The 18,003-nt window shown below is 41.1% G+C and overlaps 1 protein-coding gene across 5 annotated transcripts in view; it reads left to right on the top strand.

Moving 5' to 3' along the window:
* The first annotated feature begins 1,451 nt into the window (after positions 1–1,451).
* TARBP1 (TAR (HIV-1) RNA binding protein 1) overlaps positions 1,452–18,003 on the top strand; it is a 65,477-nt gene continuing 48,925 nt past the window's right edge. For 4 of the 5 annotated variants that reach the window (XR_009734188.1, XR_009734187.1, XM_061404851.1 and 1 more), the window contains exons 1-8: positions 1,452–2,445; positions 4,429–4,526; positions 6,917–6,986; positions 9,093–9,241; positions 10,284–10,336; positions 12,232–12,329; positions 15,325–15,460; positions 16,088–16,184. Coding sequence is in view for 3 of the 5 variants with exons in the window: in XM_061404851.1 (XP_061260835.1) it covers positions 1,506–2,445; positions 4,429–4,526; positions 6,917–6,986; positions 9,093–9,241; positions 10,284–10,336; positions 12,232–12,329; positions 15,325–15,460; positions 16,088–16,184 (1,641 nt within the window). In the remaining 2 variants the exon portion in view is untranslated. The remainder of the gene's footprint in view (positions 2,446–4,428; positions 4,527–6,916; positions 6,987–9,092; positions 9,242–10,283; positions 10,337–12,231; positions 12,330–15,324; positions 15,461–16,087; positions 16,185–18,003) is intronic. The other variant, XM_061404850.1, reaches the window with a different exon arrangement.

Genomic DNA, 18,003 nt, shown 5'->3' with positions numbered 1-18,003 from the left:
TGCTTACATTAGCCTATCTTTATTTGCTGAAAGTCTGCTCAAGACTTTTGTCCATTTTTGATAGATATATAAAGAATATATGTTGAAGGAAACTGATGTTTATTTATTCGGCCTTGCTGCAGGGCATGAAGGATCTTAGTTGCCAAGCCAGGGACGGAACTAATGTGCCCCCTGCAGTGGAAGCACAGAATTTTAACCACTGGACCACCAGGGAAGTCCCCAAACTGATGTTTTTTAAATGCTGAAGGCAACTGATATTTGCTGACACAATCTAAATTGTTGTCATTGTTGTTTAGTCATGTCCGACTCTTTTGCGACTCAGTGGACTACAGCCTGCCAGGCTCCTCTCTCCCTGGGATTTCCCAGGCAAGAATACTGGAGTGGGTTGCCATTTTCTTCTCCAGGGGATCTTCCCGAACTTGTCTCCTGCACTGGCAGGCATTTTCTTTACCCCTGAGACACCAGGGAAGCCTTACAATAAAAACCTTTATGCATGCGGTCAATGGAAAATCGAATGACTCTGAAACATGGAAAAAAATCTTGCATATATGATGTTGGATAACTATATATTTAAATTATATAAAACATAAAATATAAAAATCAAATAACTTTAAATTGCATAAAATACACTTAAACTTAAGTAACTTTAAATTACACTTTATCCATTATGTTCATTACACATAAAGCTCTTTAAAGGGGCAACTGTGACTTCTCCATGGACTAAGGGAGAGATCTTTGTGGTGTGGTTGGAAGGCAAAGAAAACTCACCTCACTGATTCAGTTTGCCTAGGATTGAGCCATAAACCAAACCAGTATGGTGCATGCTTAGGTGAAGTTTTTCTGTATCTGTATTTAGCAGTAGACGCTGTCAGAAATACAGAAAATACAGACAAAAGAACTATTTGGGGACTGCATGTGGAAGCACAAGCATTGTGTGGGAAGAACTGCATGCTAGAGTCAGCTTGGGCATTTGACTGCCAGTACTGGTGTGGGCATCTCGTTTTCAGCTCTATCCCGAGCTCATTCCTACAGTACTTTGCACGGCTCCTGAATTATTCTTGTTTTCAGTATTTATTTTTTTATGCAGCTGTCGGGAGCCCACTGCAGACCCATTGTATCAATGTCTTTGTAGGTGGTGCCAGGCTGCTCCTTTTTAAAAACAATCTAGGTGATGGTGAGCGCACTTTCCAAATGTTCCTCTGGCCCATTCTCATGGCACTCTAAAATGATTTAGAGCCCCCGGACAGGCCAATCTCCAATTAAGAATCGATGGAGTTGGTGTAGATACTACATTAACGTTTCACGAGAGAGCCTCTTTTCCTTAAAAAGTTACCCAGGCCATTCTGGTAGGACCCGCCCAAAGCGCTGCGACTTGGACCAAGGCGAGGCTGCAAGCCTCCTACCTGCGGGCGGGTGCTCGGGACAGCCGCGCACGCGCACGCGCACGCACTCGCGCACGCCGGCGCCTTCCTTTGGGCGCCCGGGGTCGGCGACGCGCGGGGCGAATGGAGTGGGTGCTGGCGGATGCGCTGCTCTCGCAGAGCCGGGACCCCCGGGTCCTGCTTGGGGCGCTGTGCCGCGGGGAGGCATCTGCGGAGCGCGTGGAGACCCTGTGTTTTCTTCTGCAGCGACTGGAGGATGAGGAAGCGCGCGGCGGCGGCGGCGGCGCGGGCGCGCTCCCGGAGGCGGCGCGCGAGGTCGCCGCCGGGTATCTGGTGCCGCTGCTGCGGGGCCTGCGCGGGTGCCCAGCGGGCGGCGCGGATGACCCCGGTCCCGCGGCCCGCCAGCGCCGGCGCGTCCTGAGGGCTGCAGGCGCTGCCCTGCGCTCGTGCGCCCGCCTGGCCGGGGGCCCGCAGCTGGCGGCCGCGCTGGCCGAGGAGGCGCTGTGTGACCTGCTCAACGCGGGGCCCGCGCCCGGCCTCGAAGGGGCCGCCGAGGCGGCCGTGGAGGTGCTGGCGGCCGTGGGGCCCTGCCTGCGGCCTCGCGAGGACGCGCCCCTGCTGGAGCGAGTGGCGCGGGCCGCTCTCGCGCTGGCGCTGGGTGGGGACAAGGCGGGGCCGTCCCCGGACGCTGCGGCGCTGGTTGCCGGGCGGCTGCTGCCGGCTCTGGGCCGGTGCGGCGGGGCGGCGCTGCGGGCTGTGTGGGGCGGGCTGGTTGCGCCCGGGGTGTCTGAGGGGCCGGGCCGCGTCGGGTCGCAGCTGCTGATTCTGAGCGCCCTCGCCGAGAAGCTACTGCCAGAGCCCGGCGCAGACAGCGTGCCTGCCTCGCGCGAGGCGGGCCTGGACGCCCGGCGCTGCTGGCGCTTCTGGAGCACGGTGCAGGCCGGGCTGGCCTGGTCTGAGGACGCCCTGACGCGCAAGCGGGCGCGCTACCTGCTGCAGCGGGCTGTGGAGGTGTCGGCGGAACTGGGGACCGACTGCGCGTGCGCCCCCGGCGAAGGAACCGGTACTTGCCTCTGCTCCCTGGCCCATCCCTACTTGACTTTCTGCGAGGCCGGCCTTTCTGCTTCCGGTGCTGTCTCCGCGATTCGTACAGAATTTGGTTATTCTCGTGGTCCCTATAGAACCTGAAAAACCTTGGGAACCTCATCCCGAGGGTGTTCTCTGAACTGTAGCAAATCACTGCAGCACTGTTAGAAGAGTCCCCATTTAGGATAAATTCTCTGACCCAGAGCGGGTGGAATACTGCGTTCGTGGAATAATTTAGGAACTAGTCCAGCAGGATATTAACAGACCAAAATTGCACTATATCGTGGGCTCGTTCAAATAGAAAAGAAGGGATAGCACCCATCAAATTGAAAGGAAAAGTATTTGCATGTACTGACCTTCGAATTGAGCCTTGAGTATTAGAATTTTGTCATGGGAAACCCATCACAACCCTTCGGTAGTTCTCTTAGGGGGATTTATTAATATTCGTTAAGTATATGGGCCTTAAGTCGACCTTTGGCGGAAGGTGTTTTTGCAGTTGATTTAATAGAATGAGCTATTAATTAATTAATTTTACATTTTGAGCCTGTGCGTCCTACCAGTTTTTTACAGGATAAAAGTGGACAAAATAGCAAGGGCTCCCTTTAGTTTGGTTTGTTACTATTGATCAGTTTGTTCACTGAAATGTGTGAAAATACACTTAAGTCATTTAAATTTATTTTGACCTATCGAAGTCCAAAATGAATTGATTGAGTCAAAACTGCCTCAATGGATGGAAAATTTCTATCCTTTCAACTGTGGCTGCCTACTTATTTATTTATACTAGTAAAAGAGTTTTGTTTCGCTGAAGATGTGAGTAGATTATATTTTTATACACGTTTAAAACATCAGATAGTAGATATTTTAATAGCCCACAAGTTGATGATCATCCAGTGAGAGCTGTCGCTGGAAAACATTTTTATTTTATTTTAAAATTTATTTATTTTAAAGCATCAATCATTCTGCAGTTTTAAAGATAAGCAATAGTCTTATGTTTGCCTCCCATCTATATTTCCTTTATTTCAAAGAGCAGCCACTTTTACCTCTTTCAGCTGATTATTTTGGTGTCTATCCCTATATCTTGACATAATCTAGTAATACCATAAAACCCATTATCTTACTTGCAATTTTGATTAAATGTGAGTTCAACAAAATTATGACTATGCAAGTCCTGTTCACCAGTGATCTATGTAGTAATCTATGATTTATTTTTTCCTTCCTGCAAGTTTTCCTTGTATTTGTCATTTATGTTTGGTTGCCTCCATACTTACCACTAATTCAGCCCCAGATTCTTAGTCGTTTAAATCTTTCCTGTACTAGTGAGATCATCAGTCATTATAAATTTTCCTGAAGAAGTCTCTAGAAGAGACTTTTAGAAAAGAGACTCTAGAAGAGACTTTAGAAAAGTCCCATTACAAGCTCAGCCTTGTGAACACCACTGACATTCTTAGATCTGCCTTCACTTTTACCTGGGGGACTCCCTTCACCTGATCCTGTGTTGAAGCTCTTTTCCTAGAGTTCTTACCTTCAAGACCTTGAGTATCTGATAATTTAATCAAAGGGTCCTTTATGTCTTTTCTGTGAATTCCACCTGACACTTTTTTAGTTTCTGTCTCCTGGAAATCCCCATCTGTTTGTGCCTGTTCACCTTTTCCATGAGGTCCTTTAACATACTAATCACAGGTATATGTAGGTTCTATTTTTGGACCATCTTTGAGTCTGGTTTTGTTTTCTGTTTTATCTCTTGGCAATGAGATTACTTTTTTTCAGTAGCAACTGAATTATTTATGCCTTAGAGATAGGTACTCTGTTAGATTGTTGGGGTTGAGTCACTGGCTGAGCTGGCTTTGGATTTTGTTATTGCTGTAGTTGGTGGATTGTTGTCTCCTTATGTTTAGAAACATAAAATTTTCTATTTAGGAACTAAATCTAGAAACTGATTTTCTTTTTTAAACCATATCAGGCCCAAGTCTGTTTTGGTGGTCTGAGAAGAAAAAAGATGAGCTTCTAAAGTTTTGGGAAAACTATATTTTAATTATGGAAACTCTTGAAGGAAATCAGGTAAGTGTTTTCATATTTTATCAAATCATGTACAGGTGCAGTTTCTTTTTTTCCCCCAAACATTCTGTAGAACCAATACAGAAAGGTCAGCTTGGATATAGCATAATGGAATGCAAGCGTACCTTGTTTTCCAGCATGAGTGAGTGAAGTCGCTCAGTTGTGTCTGACTCTCTACAACCCTATGAGCTATAGCCTGCCAAGCTCCTCTGTCCGTGGGATTTTTTAGGCAAGAATACTGGAGTGCGTTGCCATTTCCTTCTCCAGGGGATCTTCCAGACCCAGGGGTCGAACTCAGATCTTGCATATTACAGGCAGACTCTTTACCATCTGAGCTACCAGGGAATCCTGTTTTCTTTTCCAGCATAGATTAAGGTTAAATGTAAACTCAGGAAGGAGGAGAGTGAAAGAGCTGGGTTAAAACTAAATATTTAAAAGAAAAAACTAAGATCATGGCATCTGGCCCCATTACTTCATGGCAAATAGAAAGGGAAAAGGTGGAAACAGTGACAGATTTCCTCTTCTAAATGCTCTAAAATCACTACGGATGGTGACTGCAGCCATGAAATCATAAGATAGTTGCTTCTCGGCGGGAAAGCTGTGACAAACCTAGACAGTGTGTTGAAAGGCAGAGAGATCACTCTGCCAATGAATGTCTCTATCGGCAAGGCTATGGTCTTCCCAGTGGGCACGTACGGTTGTAAGAGCTGGACCATAAAGAAGGCAGAGAGTCAAAGAATTGATGCCTTCAAACTGTGGTGTTGGAGAAGGCTCCTGAGTCCCTTGGACAGCAAGGAGATCAAACCAGTCAATCTAAAGGGAAATCAACCCTGAATACTCATTCAAAGGACTGACACTGAAACTGCAGCTCCAACTTTTTGCTCACCTGATGTGAATAGCTGACTCTCATGTAACGTCCCTGATGCCTGGAAAGATTGAAGGCAGGAGAAAAAGGCGTCAAGAGGATTAGATGGCTGGATGACATCACCGATGCAATGGACATGAACTTGGGCAACTTGGAAAGATGGGGAGGGACAGGGAGGCCTGGCGTGCTGCAGTCCATGGGGTCGCAAAGAAGTGGACACAACTGGGGGACTGAACAACAACACAATGTAAACTCAGGAAATTAAAGAATACTTCGGTTGACTTAATTTATCATTCAAAAGATTTGGTCTTATTTGATCTTCCCTTGACATTTACTTCTAAAGTGTTTGTTAGGTTTTAGTTTCTCTATGTTATAAATAATCTCCAAAGACATACACAGTGAGGAAAATGTTACTTAAAGTCTGAGGTCAGTTGTTATTAAGTAATAGTGACCCTTTGATTTTGTAGGCTTTCTTTCTTTTCTTCCTTTCAGTTCTTACATCTTTGCATTCTTTGGTTCTGAGAATAGAAACCTGAAAAATCATTTTGAGTTGACTTTGAATTAATCTTCTTAGGAACATGGAATTTTTAAGTTAGGAGGACTCTCTTTAGAGATGAACATTTCGATTTACATTCATTAGAATCATCCTGGTGCCTTATTAAAGTATCAGTTGCTGGATCTGGTCTGCAGAGTTTCTGATTCATTAGGTCTGTGGTGTGGCCTGAGAATTGAAATATTTTACATATTCCCAGAAGACACATATGCTGCTGTTCTAGGGACCACACTTGGAGGCCTGTTTGTTATAGGAGTTCCCAGTATGTAAGCTGCAGATTGCTGTGGGACCAGCCATCATGGAGTGACTGTAAGGTGTCAGTCCAGATGCACTGACTGTTGACTGAAATAAAGAAGTACTCATATGTGCTAAATGTATGTAGGTGTGGGGATGCGGACTAAACGAAAAACATTTCCAAATTTATATAAACTATGATTTTCCTTAATCAGTGCATCCGTAACACCCTCACTGTTTAGAAACTCTAAGTTAGTTGCCTTTAGTTTCTAGGATATGTACATTAGACGCTGGTATCTGCAAGAGTCTAAGAAAAAAGAGCATTGAACCCTGAGCTGGCTCTACGTCTAAATGTGTGGCCTTGAACAACTTGAGTGACTAGAGAAAGCATTTCAGTATTTTTTCATCTTTGTAATACTGGTATTATCAGCCCTGCCTGCTTCCCAGGACAGTTAAGGATTACATGACATAATTTATGATACTCTATAAATGTAATGTTACTGTAATTATGTTCTAGGTTATATTTATTAGCTTTGCCATACTCAGTCTTGAATTTGTATGATTTAAAAACTGGAAAAATCAGGCACCTTCTGCACATTTTTTTACATGGGTGTGGTGGGGTCAGGGAGGGTGGAGGTTGTGGGGGGAGGAACAGAAGAGTGACTTACATAAATATATAATAATACTTTGGTTTTTAAAGGTGAATTTTCATTTCCTATGGCTTTTTGCTTTTGTTTTCAGATACATGTTATAAAGCCAGTTTTACCAAAGCTAAACAGTCTGTTTGAATATGCAGTGTCAGAGGAAAATGGTAATGGCTGCTTTTATTTTGATTTTTTATGATACATCATTTACCCCCTTATTTTATAACTAATTATTGTTCTTTGTGGAGAATGTTATATGAATATGTAAATTCACTGCTACCGGGAGACAGCTGCTAATATTCCAGATACATACCTTGTGGATGTTTTTTTCTGACTCAGCAGTGTATCCAAGTGCACTTACCTATGTCGTTAAATAGTCTTTGAGAATTTAATTTTAAATGGCTGCAGAGTTTTCTATAATTTAGAGGCATGGTAATTTTATAAACTTATGATTATGGAAAATTTCAAACATTTACAGAAGGAGAAGAGTTTGATGAACCCTATCACCTAGCTTCTGCAGTGATCAGTTCCTGTCTTACATTGCATGGGGCCTCACTTGCTCACTCTTCATCAAATGATTTTGAAGCATATTCCTAGACAGCATATCATTTCATCTGTAATTATCTCAGTATATATCCTTAAAAGATAAGGACTCTTTGGTAATGTTTTATGTATGGTGTATTATTCATTTTTTAATAAGCGTTGTTTGGTATTATATATTCTAACTGCTTTCCAGCTTTGTTCTCTTAATATATCTGTTTCATTGTTAAAGTTGCTTTCTTAGCATTTCAGCCATTGTTCTGTAGGTTAGACTTCTGGGGAAGGGAAAATTCTAAGATACTATTTTAAATATAGTTTTTAAGTCCTTAATCAGTACTATATTATGAGGGCTTTTTAGGAGAAATAAAATGAAGATGGAGCTTCCTAAAATTATCTTACGAAATTAAGTTTAGATAAATGAGACAGCTAAATGCAGGCTAACTGTTTTGTATTCATATGAATGATGAAATGCTGCATTATCGTGTTTACACATGAGAGTTAACCTAGGTAAATGGGTTTCAGTGCCTGCTTTAGATAATTACAACTTTAATAGTGTGACCCCTTAGGAATTGAGCTTTATTCAGCTGATTGCTATGGTTGTTTTCTGATACACTAGAATTTTTCACAGACCATAAGAATCTATAGTCCCACCTGGGGCTAGAATTTAATTAAATCCTGTTGTGACTTCACTTATGCATTTACTGTTAAAATGATTCTCTTATTACCACATTTTGCCCACAGCTCTTGGCAAAACAAATCAAATAGCAGTGACAGATTTTGAAAAATTACACTGCCAAAGAATTGAACAAGCATCTTGATGTAAATAACACACACAAAGGGACTGATGTATTTATAGAATGCCATGAGTTTAAAATGCTGAATTTTTTTCCTAAAAATATTAAGGATATTTGAAAAGAGTTAGAGTATCTCTAAGGTACATACTTATTTCATTTTTTGTTTATCACTCATTCATGTATTTACTTAATAGATGCATACTTAGTGTCCAGTACGTACTGAGCACTGGGGTGAAGTGGTGAGACAGAAGAACTATTTTTCACTTGATTTTTGGTCCGTTTTCCAGGAAAAAATGGTTTTGATTATAAAGTTCTAGAGAGACGACAAAAAAATGACAGCAATGGAATACTAGTAAGGCCATACCTTGGTGAGGCAAGCCAGCCAAGGCCTGCCTTAGGACTGACTAGAGTGGAGCAGACAGCTCTGGGTGCAGAAGCCCTGAGATGGGAGTGGCTCCAGTGGGTAGAGCACCTGACTAGTGAGGCACAGCTTAGTGGTGCTGGAGGGGTGACCTGAGGCTGGAGTAGTTGTCAGGGGCAGTTTCATGCCTGGTTTGGATTTTATTCTGAGTTTTGAGAAGCCACTCAAGGGTTTTAAACAGAGGAGGGACAGTTTCAGATGAAAAATGGATTGAAGTAAGGTGAGAGAATTGGTTGAAATCACCCCAAACCTAAAGTTCCAACCTGTGTGTGTGGAATCATATTTAATTTTGTACACTGTAGTCACCCTGACATTTGCTTGCAGTCTTTCTAAATGAAACTGAAAATGGAAAATCGAATACTGAAGTGATTTTGGTTATTCAGTAGTTAAACACCTTTGAACGTGATTGTGGTAATGAAGTTAATGTATTTGTGTGTGTGTTTATTTATGAATATATAGTCTATGTGGAGCCATGTAATGTGAGAATCAAAGTCAACTTTGGGTGTTTATTTTCACAGGATGCTGGCTCTTTCACCCATCCTGGCATCTGTGCATTTATAAAAGAATGTTTGAAAGTGAAAATAAAATCCTGACTAAAGAAGGCGTTACCCATTTTTTGGAACTGTATGAAACAAGGATTCTTCCATTTTCACCAGAAATTTCTGAGGTAATGGCACCCTCTCCCTTCCCTTGTTCCCTCTGTCAGAAGAAAGAGGAGAAGGCATTTGTTGTATCTTATGTTATCTTCAAAAGTACATACTGGGGCTTGAAAATCGCAAATAACACTTCAGAGATTTGCTGAAAACAAACCCTATATCTCTAAACTAGGCTCTCCTACTTGGGCTTTGTCGACAGGCTGCCTGCATCATTACCGTGATGAAAAGTAGTCCTTGGTTATCTGTATTCTGAACAAAAGTCAGCAGTGTGAACCCTGGACTAGAAGTATGTTAGTGATACTCTCTCCATGGTTCTGAAGCACTGAATTATTGCTCTTTGTCTAGTGATGCTACTCCTCCGGTTCTGAGTCAGTGAATTACTGTCTGCTGTACTGAGCAGGGGTTGCTGTTTGAGCTGTGTTATTAGAATGTGTACTTCCTCTTGTCAGAAATCACACAGAGTGATGACCCTGTGGGAATTACAGCTGTGATTTTAAGTCCTGTTATGATGACATGAGTTGGATGATCATAGACTTAGGAATAGTAATTTACCTGTCATTTAGAGGTAACCTAAATGTCCCTAATTATCCACGTACATGTACGGTGTTTTAGTATGCATCCTTTTTCTACATTCTCCTAGCCTTCTTGCGCTTCCTGAAAGCATGCTTTTGTCTTCTAATGTTTTCGAAGATATGCTTTTCCCCATTTATCATCCAGGTACAGGGGCTTAAGTTTTCTCTTGGGTATCTTTCTGTTTTTCACTAGTCACTACCTTTATTTCTACCATGTGTCCCTTCTTTGGATTCCTTTCTTCTTTCTCAGCACAGCATGTGCTCTCTTAGTATTCCATACATTTTTATCAGGTTGGAAAGTTTGGTTTGATACCTGGGATTAAGGTATCCTCCAAGGCTATCATAAATCAGCCTGCAGCATAAGAGATTGCTTATAACAGCTCTTCAGTAGGCCTGCGTAGGATGTACAGTTAGGGCAAGTTGACTTTTCAAAATTACAGTTACAGCGTAATGTCAGATTTTTTTTCCTTTTTTTTTTTAGTTTATCATTGGACCATTAATGGATGCACTTTCAGAGAGCTCTCTATACAGCAGGTAAACATGCATTTTATTTAGCAGCAATGCAGTCATATGTATTTGATTATAAATTTAACTTGATTATGAAATATGACCAGATTGTTAAAAATGCATTTGGTGGATAAATATATGTTGCCTCGTAGACATTCAGCTTTTTCTTACCATGTTGTCCCTTCTGGGTTTGTGATTCTTCTTGTCCTTCTAGTAGTTGTATCTGGGGTTTCTCTTTTTCTTTTCTTTCCTACTCTGAACCCATCCTTTCTTGGGTTTTGGGGAAGGACACCTCACATAGGCACTTTCTTTCCCTTACTCCTGACTTCTGCCCTCTTGGAATTTATGGTGGCTTTGGCTAACCAACACTTGACACTTTTTTTCCCTTTAACTTTCAGTTTTGACTTATAGAAAAGTTGTGAGAATAATACGGAGAATTCTGACTTACCTTTTATCCACATTCCCTAAATGATAGTGTTTGACCACATTTGTTTAATGGGCATCTTTATGTATGTATATGTGTCTTTGCATCTCCGTTTATCTGTTTCTTAGCTCTGTCTGTTGAGCAGACTCACCCATCTATATTTCAGCATCTGTCCTTCCATCCATATTAAAAACCATCCGTCACACCAGTATACCCATTTCTAGTCCACTACCACGGGGTTCGTTCTAACGTTTCCCTTTCCGTGTCAGATGGTGGAGGCCATTCTCTACTACATGTTGCTCATTTAATACCTTTACGCTTCATCAAGCTTGATACTGAGAAGAGTGTCAGCATTGTGCCTTTCCTCATTTTTTGAGCTTTATCTGTACTCTTGAATTGTATCTTCAGAAATTTCCCTTGCTTTTGAAATTATGTTGTATTAATATTTCTAATTCTGATAACTAAGTTTATACTTGCTAGTCTTTTGTTTGATATATCTCTAATAGAGCAAGCCACCCTGGTGGCTGGCTCAGTGGTAAAGGATCCACCTGCAGTGCAGGAGACCCAGGTTCAATCCCTGGGTCGGGAAGATCTCCTGGAGAAGGAAACGGCAACCCACTCCAGTATTCTTGCCTGGGAAAAACCATGGACAGAGACACCTGGAGGGCTTCAGTCCATGGGGTCACAAAAGAGTTGGACACGACTCAGTAACTAACACTTGCACTTTCGCTTTTCTGATAGAAAGTACTCTGACAGTCAGCTTCTTTAAAGATTTTAAATCAACCTGTGCTAAGTTACATTAATATTCAGTCCTATTTACTATCAAAAAAGCATATCAATGCTTGATTTGTCAATTACTTTTATTTTTCAAATAACTCATTACTACTGAATAGCTTTCTGAAGCAGACAGCTGGAGAGCAGTAAAACCAACTTGGTGGTTTCTGAGAGTTGACAAACACATTTATTATGAAATGCCTTCAGTTTGCTCCCACACTAGTGTGTTCAGTTAACAGATAATGTTCCTGGCAGAAGCAAAAGAAACAAAAATAAAAGTGTCTTTAGTAGATGTTAGCAATCAAATGCTTCTGCAAAAGTGGTTTATTACTAACATATGTCTTTTACTTAATACTTAAAGGTATTAAATCATTGGAGTATGTGTTAGAAATAATAAAATATAATTTTAAATGACCATTTCTAGACTTTTCTTAAAATGATACTGTTTGGCAAGGTTGATGCATATGTGTCAGATAAAGTGTCATAAAAGGAGATCTATGCCTGCTTAGTATAACCCATTACTAACTCACATCAGTTTTTCAGTAATATCCTGATGTTTTTGTAATCAGAGGGATTCTTAAGATTTTACTGAAAAATAAAATGCAGGTTCAGAAGAAGATGGTTTTATTGTTGAAAGACATTTGAGCCATATTGCACTTAGTTTCAGTATGCTTAACTGTCAGTAGATTTTATATATTTGTTTTTTAACCCCCTTTGTCTATAGGTCCCCAGGCCAGCTGATAGGAAGTGTTTCTCCATTGGGACTGAAATTACAGAAGTTTTTAGTCACTTATATTTCTTTTCTTCCAGAAGAAATAAAGAGTATGTATCAGTAAAGAATTTCTTTTTAACTTATTAGCTTAAATTGAAAAAATTTTTTAGAATGTTGATTATAAGCACCATCCTTCTAGGAGAGTCCTGCTGTTGGCTGATGTTAAGTCACTTCAGTCGTGTCCGACTCTGTGGGACCCCACAGACGGCAGCCCACCAGGCTCCTCTGCCCCTGGGATTCTCCAGGCAAGAACACTGGAGTGGGTTGCCATTTCCTTCTGCAGTGCATGAAAGTGAAAAGTGAAAGTAAAGTCGCTCAGTCGTGCCCGACTCTTAGCGACCCCATGGACTGCAGCCCACCAGGCTCCTCCATCCATGGGATTTTCCAGGCAAGAGTACTGGAGTGGGGTGCCATTGCCTTCTCTGAGGAGAGTCCTAGGATTATTATAATCAGTATTGTCAAACTAGTTCCTTTTTTTCAGGATAATGCAAATTTTGTCAGAATTATGCAAGTGTCCATTGAAATTGAGTACACACTTTCACCTTTGTATATAGCACGGTACCAGTATTGGGATCTGTAGCATGGAAGCGATTATGGAATATATACTGCAGTTTGCCATTCTTTCTAAGTATCTCTATTCAATTTCAAAAATTAGCAAAATAAGTCAAAGAAAAAAGGAACCTGGGCTTAGGAAAAAGTTATAAACAGAATATCCATTGTGTCAAAATTGTTGCTTTATACATACTGACTTAGAAAGATTAAGCAAGAAGAAAACTTTTTATAAGACCTTGTATCTTAGAAGTGTCCCACTTCTTCGGATTGAGGATGTGTGTTTCTTTCTGATGAGCTCCGTTGGTAAGCAAAGCATGGAACCCATGTTGCTTTGTTTGCTGAGTAGCAGGATTTCCCCTACTAAGCCTTTTCTTCATTCTAGGCTTTGTGATGTAGAAAGTGACCCTGGTTATGAAATACATATATATTTTTTCCTTTTGTATTAATATTTAATCTGCATATAGGATGAACAGTGACCAATAGTAATATGTATTCAAAAGTCAGGAAAGAAAGGGAAAAGATGGCCGTTTGTATATCGCAACCTTAGATTTATAGAAATTTGATTGTTTTGGTTACTTTGAAAAAAATTAGAGTGGAGAAGGTAACTGCCAGAACCATTGTTTAGTTTGCTAGCGTTTGGAAGTTTATAGCCTGGGGATTAATTTTCTGACCACATGGGCACGTCCTGTGTGTATATCACAGTGTGAATGAGATGTTGGTGGTCAGCACCCCGCAGAGTCTGAGAGCCTGGTGTTTGTGGTTGTACCAGATGCATGACAGACCCTTGTTAATGTGGTGAGTGAGTGAGAAATAGAAGCTCGACAGTTGCCATCTTCCTTGTGTCGTGAGAGAGGCGTTAGGCAAAAGATGGGAACTTAAATAGTCCAGCAAGAATGAGGGCAAGTAAACTTACAGGTTTTACTTTGTAATTTTTTTCTGTCAGTGATTCCCAGTGAATATATTAAGCATACCTGGCTTTGGGCTAGGCATTTTGGGAAATACAAAATACATGTCATATCCTTTTGGGATTGTCCAAGGATTTCTTAAAAGTGATTTCTTAAAAGATTTCTACAATGATGATCTGAGGAAACAGACATCTTCATTGACTATGGACTTAAAGACCCTAAAGACATCACATATTAGCAGAGAAAGTGGAATAGAGCATCATCCTTGTGTATCTCAAAATAGTTAAAGTAATTACAGTGTAAGTAAGAAATAGCCTATGAGAAAGAGCTAATATTACTGTTTGCAGATTCCAGAGGCCAGATACCAATGGTATTTTTCTTTAACATTTCCAACAAAAAAATGGTTTCCAACAGTAAAAAATTAATCTTTTACCTTAACTTAAAAAAAAAAAATATATATATACACACACACACACACACACACACACACACACACACACACACATATATATAAAACTGCTTGTTATCAGAGTATGTACAATATACTAGAATACTCATCTTACTAAAAGGGAATGAATTTGAAATAACATTGATTTTTTTTCATCAGCTTTATTGAGATATAATTCACACACCATAAAATTTACCCTTTTAAATTGTTCAGTTCAGTGGTTTTTAGTATATTCACAAATTTGTACAACCATCACCACAAATTTCAGATTTTCATTATCCCCAAAAGAAACTCCATGCCCATAAGTAATCATCTCATTTTCCGTCTCCCCCAGCTTCTGTCAGACACGAGTTTATTTTCTGTCTCTATAGATTTGCTTATTCTAAACATTTCATATAAAAAGAATCATATAATATATGGTCTTTTATTTTATGTCTGGCTTCTTTTTGCTTGAAAGTGAAAGTGAAGTCGCTCAGTCGTGTCCGACTCTTTGCGACCCCATGGACTGTAGCCTACTAGGCTCCTCCCTCCATGAGATTCTCCAGGCAACAGTACTGGAGTGGGTTGCCATTTCCTTCTCCAGGGGATCTTCCCAACCCAGGGATCAAACCTGGCTCTCCCACATTCCAGGCAGAGGCTTTAACCTCTTATAACGTGTATCATTCCTTTTTGTAGCTGAATAATAATGTAATAATAATATTACAGATAATTCACACTCTATCCATTCATCAGTAGATATTTGGATTGTTTCTGCTTTTACTAATATGAATTACTCCTGTGGCTATTCATATACAAGTTTTTATATGAATATAATATTTCACTTCTCTCAATTATATACCTAGGGGTGGAATTATTGGGTAATATGGTAACTCCGTTTTTAATTTTTAGAGGAGCTGCTAAACTGTTTTCCACACTGACTGCACCATTTTACATTCTCACCAGGAATGTCTGAGACTTCAGTGCCTCCACATCCTGTTAGCACTTGTTATCACCTGTCCTTTGGATTAGAGCCATCCTAGTGGGTGTGACGTTGCATCTCATTATGGTTTTATTTGCATTTCCCTATGTAGTGTCTGATGATTTGAGCATCTTCTCATGTGCCTCGTAGCAACAATGATGTCTTGAAACTTTTTCTTTCAGGTACTTTCCTGTTAAAATTTATTCAGAAGATGACGAGCAGACATTGGTGTGCTGTTCCCATTTTGTTTCTATCCAAGGCTTTGGCAAACGTCCCAAGATGTAAAGCCTTGGGTATGGAAGGACTTCTTGCCCTCAGGTAATTTTCTCTTGTGTATCTTCATGTGTGGTTATTTGTCATAACTTTCCTTAGTAAATTAAGTGTTCTCTGCTGCTTTAATCCATGGTGAGTGGTTTTAGTTAATATTGGCATCCTGATTTTTCACTCTTAATTTTATAGAAGCAAAAAGCAAATTAAAAAATCTATTCATGGGGATTTCCCTGATGGTCCAGTGGTTAAGACTCCACACTTACACTGCAAGGGGGCACAGGTTCAGTCCCTAGGTGGAGAACTAAGATCCCACATGCTGTTGAACTTAACTTTGTTTTATGAATTACTAATTTAAATGTTAATAAATGCCATAATATATACTGTTGGATTTTGACCACTTTAAAAATAAGGCCAGTGTTTTTATTAATATCAGTATTGATTACCAGTTATTTCCAAAATGTGCTTTGAAAGTGTCTTGTTAGTTTTTAAAGATTCTTTTTCATATTAAAATTGTACTCTATTAGAGGCCTTACTTATTTAATAGCTTTGCAGCTCTCCTGACAGTGACTTTCTGCATTAGAAAGCGTAGATATTATAAATCAAGTTGTCAGTAGCTACAGATGATCACAGTATTCTCTGAGCCCATGGGAGTGAGTGTGTTTTCTCCACCATCAGGGACGTTCTGCAGTGCACCATGATCACACATCAGATCCTGCTGAGAGGGGCAGCGCAGTGCTATCTCCTCCAGACCGCCATGAATCTGGTAGACGTGGTAAGCTGATCTTTCTTGCTCACCTTAACTTCAGTTTGAGAGTCTTTCTCAGTGAGTGGGAGTTCATTAAAGAGTTTACACAGCAGGCCTGTGATGCTGTCATTAGAAAGCCCTGTTCATAAGATTGGCCCTTGGCTGGCATCTGGAACCTGGATTTCAGGAGGGCTCCCACCATCCCGGTACCATGCCTGCAGCGTTCATGAAAACAGTGTGATCTTCCCTGAACAACTGCTTTCCTTCTGGGGCTCTGAAGTTGTAGGTGCCGTGCGCAGGGCGTCTGTGTGACCAGCGCCCCAGTGAAAATGCTGGGCACTGGTTCTCTAAGAAGCCCTTCTGGTAGGCATTTTACCTGTTGGTAGTGAAGCTTGCGACCATACTGGGAGACTATTCTTGGAATCTTTCACCTGGTTTCCTCTGTATTTTTTCTGCACATCTTCCAGGAACTTGACATTCAAAGAACATCCTTATTCTTTTTTTCACAGAGCTCCAGTAACACACTATTATTGAGAACAGGGGTCAGCAGACTTTTTTGTGAAGGGCTGGATTGATACATTTTAGGTTTTTTGAGTCATACAGTTTCTATTCAGTTCAGTTCAGTTCAGTCGCTCAGTTGTGTCCGACTCTTTGCGACCCCATGAACCACAGCACGCCAGGCCTCCCTGTCCATCACCAACTCCTGGAGTCCACCCAAACCCATGTCCATCGAGTCAGTGATGCCATCCAACCATCTCATCCTCTGTCGTCCCCTTCTCCTCCTGCCATCAATCTTTCACAGCATCAGGGTCTTTACAAATGAGTCAGCTTTTCACATCAGGTGGCCAAAGTACTGGAGTTTTAGCCTCAACATCAGTCCTTCCAATGAACATCCAGGACTGATCTCCTTTAGGATGGACTGGTTGGATCTCCTCGCAATCCAAGGGACTCTCAAGAGTCCTCTCCAACACCACAGTTCAAAAGCATCAATTCTTCGGCGCTCAGCTTTCTTTATAGTCCAACTCTCACATCCATACATGACCACTGGAAAAACCATGGCCTTGACTAGATGGACCTTTGTTGGCAAAGTAATGTCTCTGCTTTTGAATATGCTGTCTAGGTTGGTCATAACTCTCTTTCCAAGGAGTAAGCGTCTTTTAATTTCATGGCTGCAATCGCCATCTGCAGTGATTTTGGAGCCCAGAAAAATAAAGTCAGCCACTGTTTCCACTGTTTTCCCATCTATCTGCCATGAAGTGATGAGGCCAGATGCCTTGATCTTAGTTTTCTGAATGTTGAGCTTTAAGCCAACGTTTTCACTCTCCTCCTTCACTTTCATCAAGAGGCTCTTTAGTTCTTCTTCACTTACTGCCATAAGGGTGGTGTCATCTGCATATCTGAGGTTATTGATATTTCTCCCGACAATCTTGATTCCAGCTTGTGCTTCCTCCAGCCCAGCATTTCTCATGATGTACTCTACATATAAGTTAAATAAGCAGGGTGACAATATACAGGTTTGATGTACTCCTTTTCCTATTTGGAAGCAGTCTGTTGTTCCATGTCCAGTTCTAACTGTTGCTTCCTGACCTGCATACAGGTTTCTCAAGAGGCAGGTCAAGTGGTCTGGTATTCCCATCTCTTTCAGAATTTTCCACAGTTTATTGTGATCCACACAGTCAAAGGCTTTGGTGTAGTCAATAAAGCAGAAATAGATGTTTTTCTGGAACTGTCTTGCATTTTTGATGATCCAGCAGATATTGGCAGTTTGATCTCTATTACAGCTACTCAAAAGCAACCATAGACCATTTACAAATAAGGGGGCATGGCTATGTTCTAGTAAAACTTT

This window comes from Bos javanicus, chromosome 28 (genome assembly GCF_032452875.1).
Source record: "Bos javanicus breed banteng chromosome 28, ARS-OSU_banteng_1.0, whole genome shotgun sequence".
NCBI lineage: Eukaryota > Metazoa > Chordata > Mammalia > Artiodactyla > Bovidae > Bos > Bos javanicus.
Note: the sequence above shows the minus strand (reverse complement) of the source record. Positions and strands in the feature narration are given on the sequence as shown.